We start from the raw sequence: 8,801 nt of genomic DNA on the forward strand, positions 1-8,801 counted from the left end.
CAATAGAGAGACAGCCACTAGCATCTCCATAAATAAGGTGCTAGTTGAATGCTATCTGAGATCCAATATGAAAGGGCTCATTGAGGCAATACCGTGAACACCATGTGCACTCACCAACACTTGGCCATTTTAATAAAAGAAATTCAGCTACTCAAGCACCAAAACTGCTTTTGCACGGGTTGCTTTCCTTTTAGCTGACCACTTATGGTTGTGGCCCTTGACACCTATGCAAGCCAGCCCATGGTGGCTGCCTTCGAAACCATGCTCCAGCCACTGGATCCCTTTAGCCCAGGCCGAGGCCTTTGTGCTGCCCCCATAGCTGCACCCTTTTTGCTTGGCCTTAGGGCCAATGCCACACCATCCAAATGACTTGTCATGTCAGTAGTATTTTGCAATGTCACCAAGGCTGCCTTGTCACATATTTTACCAACTCACCTTCCACCTCATCGCCAATGCCACATCATTAACCTCAAGTACATGACATGTCTCATCCATCTACTATGCAAGACATTAATATACATGTATTAACCATCATTGACCCATGCAACTAACCACATCATCAAATACAAAATACACATTGACACACACTGCTACCTCATCGCATGGGGCGCACATGACTTCGAAATGCGCACAAACACCCATTCTTATATTTCATCGGACACATGTGACATAATGATGTGATCGAATGAGAAAAATCATAATTTCCTCATCTGAATTTGGATTTAGATGAAACCAGTTGCATTGGGTTCACGAGTCAGAACACTATCCTCTAGAACAACCTAATTTCAGGCTCAATCATGTAAAATAATCAAAATACCCTTGAACTTTTAATGGTATGTAACTTCTTCATCTTACATCAAAATGAGGCAAATCTGATTTCATTGGAAAGAGTGAGACATACTCTACAACCTTTCTCAAGAATCTAACACCCAGAAAATTCATTTACAATGACTAAATTGCTCCTAAATATAAATGAGTCTAGATTGCCGATACCAAACATGGAAATCTGCACTATACACCATGATTGCACCCATAACACTCAAACAACCTCTGATACTCTGATTTCCATCCCTGATACTCTTAATTAGTGTATTACCACTTCTGATGCTCTCAGCTGATACTATTTCTGATGCTCTTAGCCACTCTTCCACATCACACTATTAGGTGTACTGCTCTGCTGACACTAATTGTACTATGTTGACAATAATGACAATACCACGTACACTGTGTATAATAATTTTCTATGTTTTCTTGTGTTTTTTGCAAGAAATTTTTTTTTTTTAACAAAAGAAAACTTCACAATTGCCAAGAGGAATTTTGAATTTCAAAAGTTGAATCTTCTTTTGGGTGAAGACATACCAAGTGCAAAGAAAAATTCTTAATCCAAGAAAAAAAAGTACAAAAAGTGTGCTTTTTTCTTTTATTTTATTTTCTTTTAGTCTCTTGGCGACCAAACATAGCCTAAGGCAAAAGTTTTCTAAACAGTTTCTCAAATAAGTATCTAAAAATAAAAACATTAATTTTTCTAAATACAATACCAGTGGAGGAGGCATGCATTTGTATCAGTAGTTAACGTGTATGAGAACTATTTTTGTACAATTTGATCCACAGTGATGGAATTTATCTCAAAATTTATCTTTGGATGGATTCTATGTAAACCATTATCGTAAGAAAACATACAACGTATCGTTTACGTCCCAAACGATTGGACGATGGGCTTACACACAAAACTGACATGACACCGCGTTAAACAAATAATTCTGGGAAGAAAATGTTTTTACTTAATTGCCCCAACTAGTGCTCCAACTTAACATGTTGAACAAAAGGTAAAAGGGCTGGCACACCACTAATGTAAAAGGAGAAAATTGTCCATAAGGCTAGTACAAATGCCACCATTGTTGCTGCTGGACCCAATTGGATTCTCCATGTTGTACCCAATTCTCTCCCCTTGTCCTCATTGTCGTCGCCCTCGTCGCTGTACTCATTTGTCTTTGCCGTCCTCGTTGTCCTTGCCATCCCTGTGGCCCTCCACGATATGATTGCATGATGTACTGAAGATATGGTTGTTGATGCAAGATATTGTTGAAGAACGTTCCATCACTATCGGTACTAATATTGGGACTGACAGGCACGGCATTGGCGGTTTGGTCTTAGCATCTACTCCAATGGGATGTATGGGGATACTGGTATTAGGACTGGCTAGCATGACACTGGCAGATATGGCCTTGGCATCTACTCTAGTGGGATGTTTGGAATACTGGTGCTGTTATTGGCGAAGGCAGGTGTGGCCTTGGTATATATTCCAATGGGATGTTTTGGGGTAGTGCTATTGGCAAGTTTGCTGGTCTTGGTATCTACTCCAATGGGATCTTTGGGGGTACCTCTACCGGCAGGTTTGGCCTTGGCATATACTCCAATAAGACGTTTGGGGGTATTGGTACTGGAAGGTTTGGCCCTGGTACTGGGACTAGCAGGTTTGGCCCTGCTAATGATACTGGCAGGTTTGGCCTTGCTATTGATACTAACAGGTTTGGCCTTGGCATATACTCCAATGGGATGTCCAATGGGATGTTTGAGGGAACTGATACTAGCAGGTTTGGCCTTGCTACTGGTACTGACAGGTTTGGCCTTGGCATATGCTCCAATGGGATGTTTGAGGGAACTAGTACTAGCAGGTTTGGCCCTGATACTAGGACTAGCAGGTTTGTCCTTGATACTAGTACTGACAGGTTTGGTCTTGGCATATACTCTAATGGGATGTTTGAGGAAACTAGTATTGATAGGTTTGGCCCTGGTATTAGGACTAGCAGGTTTGGCCTTGATACTGGTATTGGCAGGTTTGGCCTTGACATATACTCCAATGGGATGTTTGGGGGTACTAGCATTGGCAAGTTTGACTTTGGCATCTACTCCAATGGGATTTTTAGGGATACCAGTATCGGGAACTTTGGCCTTGGCATTTACTCCTTTGAAATGTTTGGGGGCTTTTAGTGACATCTCACTCATTGCGTTCTGAACTTTTTTTTCTTTTTTCTTCTATAAAACATTCAAGACCTCTTTCAGTATCATTCAATCAACATCTTTTCATTCCTACAATAGCAACCCACAATAGAATTAAAAGGAAATGACAATATTAAATAAAATTATCCAAAGATTCCAATAATTACGAATTGCATAACTGAAGTTAAGATGACATGTACAACAAAAAACATCTCTCCCATACATCAAAATATGAGTAATTAGTTACACCAATAAAGCTTCTGATTTAGCTAAGAGCAATTAATACAATGTTTCGTGGTATATGCCTTTTGCTAATGATATTGTCTTAATGGACAAGACAAAAGATGAGATTAACACTAAACTGAATCTATGGAAAATTTACCTTAGAATCTAGAGGTTTTAACATAAATAGAACAAAAATAGAATATAAGATATGTAATATTAGCTACATTACAATAAATAATGAGATGGTGAATAGAGAGAGGTATGACAAAGTGACCATTTTAGGTATTTGAGGTCAATCATAAGTAAAAAATGTGACATAAAAGATAATGTTTCACAGAAGATTAAAATAAGATGAATGAAATGAAGAGGATTGTACAGGTTATTGTGTGAGCAACATATTTCCTTAAAGTTAAAGGGAAAATTCTATAAGACACTTGTTAGATCCAGCATAATATACGATTACATTGGGTGTTGCGTGTGTAAAGGATTAGCGAAGGCCATTGGCACTAGCATGGAGTCAAGATGGGTTCTTCGCGAGTTGAGTTTGTAACTGTCCTAAATTCACCATGCCAACTTCACGACGAATGGCATCAAATTCTAGTATAGTTTTGATATACCCAAAAACATCATACAATTAGGTGACAGACACGTGGCATAAAAGAATAAACATAAACTGTCCATGACAGCTGTCAGATTGTGGAGTCCCTATAATCCTCACCATATGTTCGTGATGCACTCGTGCTCAACCCCAACTTCTTCTAAATGTGAGAATAAGAGTAACCCACATAAGAAAGACTCCCCATACCCTAATAAGGAGATTGGTCAAGAAAGAACCATGACCCGACTTTTCTGTCACCTGAGAGAGAATAACAGTCAAAAGGAACCTTACACCATAAAGACCCCTAAGATACAGACATTTCACTATTTTTTTTTTTTCATACTCTACTACTTTTTCCTCACCCCCAATTCATTATTGTTACAAGGAAGACTGATTTGAGCATTAGAGAGTTCCCCCCCGCGGAATAAGCTTCAGGACTCTCTAGATTTGATCTACCAGTGCAAGACGTAAATACCCACTGATCAATTTTATGACGCAACAAGTTTGTTGAACTTAATAAGGTTCTTCTGTGTTGGCACTGTTGGGTTTAGCTGCAAATTTATTAAACCGACAGAGTAACAATATAACTATCTTTGATTCTATTCACCAAAGAGAGAGGCTCATTTAGCCTCACTACTTGTCTAGGGTTGATCTATTCTTAGACTACGTTGTTCTCTAGCTAGGAAAAACCTTAAAATGCTCATAACGGCTCGGACAGGTCAATTCTATCCTTATTATTTATTAAAAAAATAGTTTTTCTTAATGATTTTACCCTTGATTTGCCATCGATACCTAATCCAAGATGATTAGATGTTAGTACTAGCCACGGTCAGTAAAGATATAACATGATCAATTCAGTCGATTCAATACTGATACCTAAAACCTTAGTCATAATAGGGTCTACATTTTTTAAGGAGTGTACGATAGAACGGAGTAGAGTAGAGAGAAGAGAGAGAGAGAGAGAGAGAGAGAGAGAGAGAGAGGAAAGGGTATTTTTTTTAAGAGAAAGTGGAAAGAGATAATGAAAAGGCTGTACATCTGAGTTTAGATCCGCTGCACATACAATCACCAAGTTGTAAATGTAATCATCCAACATCTGTCCCACTTTCTGCCATTGTAAGGGTGAAAATTGGTATATTTGTAAGCAAAAGGGACAAATGTTGAATGCTCACATGTACAATCAAGTGATCATATGTGCAACGGATCCAAATTCGCCATTCAAGTTTTTTACTATGCAAACCTAATTTTGGGGACGTGTGGAACTCCATAAGGTAGGTTAAATTAATTATACTTTTATTGATTTTTGGTAAACTCCATTTTATTAACAAACACCAAGGATTCAAACATGGAATCAAGGTCGAATCATTCCCTTTTGATTTCTTGTTTGGATATGATTGATCAAAATCAACTGGAATCAATCTCGAAAATCTTGAAATCAGTTTTGCAGATCTGAAAAATTCAACGATTTAATCCTTATAACCCAAGAATCAATTGCTCTATAACATCCAAAGTTGGGATTAGTCCTGTCAATAGTTTTAGGAATTGGGATCGAAATAGTATCAACCGAGATCAATTCAATACATATCCACTGGAAAGGAATAAGGAATATACGATCCAAAATATTTAAAAAAAAAATATCATAAAATGAGATAGATCCTTTAATCCCATCCCAACTAGGATCGATCTTGAATTTTAAAACCTTAATTATGACTCATCACCCCATTTTTTAATATATGGCACAGAAACTATAAAAAAGAAGAAAAAGTGTTGTTCCAGGTAAGGATGTAATTACCCAAATTCTTGTAAGGTCCTTCCGGTGAGGCCTCCGCCATTCTGAAACAGAGTGGCACAACTTTGCTCTAAACAAAGTTTGAAAGCTGAGTACCTGAGAAGAATGGGAGAAAGCTGCTACTGAACCATGCGATGCATGCGTCTCCTTCTTCGTTACCAACTTCTATAACCTTGTCAATGATCGATGTTTATATAAGGTTTCAGACTTGGATTTGCCTTCTTGTGAATGCCTTCTATTTATTTATTATTTAGTTGACCCTTTTTTTCAGGTAGAATTTTTTACTTGGACTATGAACAACAACGACTTTGTGTAGCTGATCATTTAATATAACGACTTTCTTATTGACTCTCTTAATGTATCAAATAATCAGTATATTAAATCCAAAAAAGTAAAAAAGAAAACTATCACTTGCGTGTGTCCACTACACTTAGACATAGTCATACAGGTGGGTGCAAAAAGATTACACTGCCCTTGCCTCATGCGATGAAGATTCCTTTGTGCAGCCTTCCATTGATGTGTATAGTATTGCAATGGATATGTAAGTGGGTAGCCTTCTCTTGTTAAAAAAAAAAAAAAGGAAAAGAAAATTATATAACATTTTTTCTCTTATAAAAAAAATGCAAAATAATACCAACTTGTGATAATTATATGATGATTCATTTTCAAATTATTTTTGAAATCCTTTTATACCCCTAGCTTAAAAGAGTTTTTGGAAACAGGACAATTAAAAGATCCTATCAAGTCTAAGTACACAAATGAAAGTACATAATTTTTTTTTTTTTTTTGGTACAAAAATTGGGTACTTATGCCCAAACATAAGGGTACACCTCAAGGAAGAGCATACCGATCATTGAAAGCCCTTATGTCTATGGTGCATAGTCTCTCAGGCTATGTTTGGTAACCAGGAGAAGAAAAGAAAAGAAAAAAGTACAAAAATTGAAGAATTTCTCTTTGTACTTGGCATGTCATGATCCAAGAGAAAATTCAGTTTTAAATTTCAAAACTCCCCTTGAGAATTGTGAATTTTTTTTTTCTAAAAAATTCAAGAAAGCATGAGAAATTTTTATGTTTTTTCTCTTCTAATGATAATCAAACATACATACTTTTTTTTTTCTCATTATTTCATTTCTTTTAATTTCCATTCTTTTCTAAATTCTTTTTTCTTTTCTTTTCTTGACTATCCAAACACAGTCTCAAGGAAAAAAAAAAACTTTTTCCTTATATATTTTGTAGGCTAAAGTTTCCATTATACTAAAAACGTGATTGATCGACAATCACATGATTGAATGAAAGAAACTCAAATTCTTTAACATGAAAGGTTATAAGTGTCTTTTGGACATTTTCTTGTCTTTTATCTACTATCTAAATAATTCCCTTTTTTTTGTGGTGGGAAGAGAAAAGACAAAATAAATAGCAATGATTGAGCTCTCTCTCTCTCTCTACAATAAAGAAAACGCACCCGCTCAATAATGTGCGGCTGCGTAATACATATCTATCTCTTATGAGTTATCGTTTATTCGCTGCATCAGAAAAGACAAAAAATATATATATATATATATATATAAGGAGAGGTATAGGTATGTCGTCGATATCAAGTATGCTAGTGGATAGTACCAATAGGATCACATGATGGAGTATCATTCAGGAAAGATATGAGAGTCATTTCAGAAAAAGGGAAGAAAGAGATAGACACAATGGATGCTAGCATACTTGATATCGGCGGCATACTCACCCTTTTCCCATATATATATATATATATATATATAATTTTGAGGTATCGGTGTTAGTGTCGAGTATTGGGCTTGTTATGTGGTGTTGGAGTATCGCTCCATTCCTCCGATACCGACCTATCGATACGATGATATCTGATCGATCAAAATCAGTTGACCATAAAGGTATTAATCGGTTTGATTTCGGTTTAAACGATGTAGATCGGTTCGGTTCACATTTATTTGACTAAAACTATAACCTCATCATTTACTAAACGGTTCCACTTTCTGAAACCGTGACTATTTAGTAAACGGTTTCGATTTTCACGGTTTCTAAACAGTGTCGGTTTCATAGTTTTAAACGGTTTCGGTTTCGATTTATTTCATACGGTTTATAAAACGGTTCACAATCGGTTTGATATAACTTGCAACCATCTCTAAATTTAAGATCATAAGCTTATCAAAAAATAATTGGCAACCACAAATAAGAGATTCTATATTAACGATATTGACATCCAAATCCAGCCTTCTACAGCATAAAATATTAAAATGACAGGTGGTTCAGTCAAAATACCCTATCTATGATAACATAATAATATAGTAACCTATATGGATTACAAGTTCATGATCTAAAGCCTAAACTTAAACTGAATTGCAATAAATCATACCAAAGCAAGATGAACACTTAATTTAATTGTTAATTGTTATATGGATTACTGCCCCTTCTTTATTTAATTGTTATACGAATTAATCGGATCGGTTTAAACGGTTTTAAACGGTTTCAATTCGGTTTGAAACCAACGGGTTCCGCGGTTAAAACCGACCCAACCCGTTTAGCTAATCGGCCTGAAACTTGAAACTATAACCGTATCATTTACTAAACGGTTTTGCAGTTTCAGAGTAAATGGATTGATTCGGTTTTGATAATCGGTTTTGGTTACAAATTCACATCCTTAGTTGCCCATATTATTTTAAGAGTAAAATAATAAAAAAATATTATTATTATTATTTTCTTTAGAAGCAAGGATAAAAGTGATCAATACGCATTGATTCAAATCAATACTGATATTAATATTGAAAGTATGAGGCTTTGTCTGGTTTTGCCGGAAATTGCTTCGTCCCTCATTGGTAGTTGGTCATTCATTGGGCCACATGCATACTGTGACACTCTCTGTTTGACATGCTTTGGGCCGCGTGTATATTGTGATACTCCATGTCTGGCATGTGCAGCTCTTAAGCCTATTACAACTCTACCTCTATTTCGTGAAAGAAAAATTTGCACTTGTTAATGAAAGTTGTGTTTACAACTGTATGTTTAGGGAAGTTATTAATTTCGCCCATCCCCTATCTTGGAAGACTCGGTTAATGACATGTACAACTGGTTTGCCATATTCCACTCATTGGTTTCTTGTTCTATGCATTGAAACCTTGTGTAACTCATGTCTTCTATCTGAAGGAATCGATGTTCACCATACAA

At 36.2% G+C, this 8,801-nt stretch overlaps 1 protein-coding gene across 1 annotated transcript; it reads left to right on the top strand.

The window, feature by feature from the left end:
* The first annotated feature begins 2,310 nt into the window (after nt 1-2,310).
* LOC122086702 (suprabasin-like) lies at nt 2,311-2,991 on the top strand. The gene has a single exon (XM_042655691.1). The coding sequence runs from the start codon at nt 2,311-2,313 to the stop codon at nt 2,989-2,991; it is 681 nt and encodes a 226-aa protein (XP_042511625.1).
* Nucleotides 2,992-8,801: the final 5,810 nt, after the last annotated feature.

Source organism: Macadamia integrifolia, chromosome 8 (genome assembly GCF_013358625.1).
Source record: "Macadamia integrifolia cultivar HAES 741 chromosome 8, SCU_Mint_v3, whole genome shotgun sequence".
Lineage (NCBI taxonomy): Eukaryota > Viridiplantae > Streptophyta > Magnoliopsida > Proteales > Proteaceae > Macadamia > Macadamia integrifolia.

Coding starts and splice junctions, on each gene's coding strand:
- LOC122086702 (XM_042655691.1), top strand. CDS start 2,311: ATGTTTTGGGGTAGTGCTATTGGCAAGTTTGCTGGTCTTGGTATCTAC.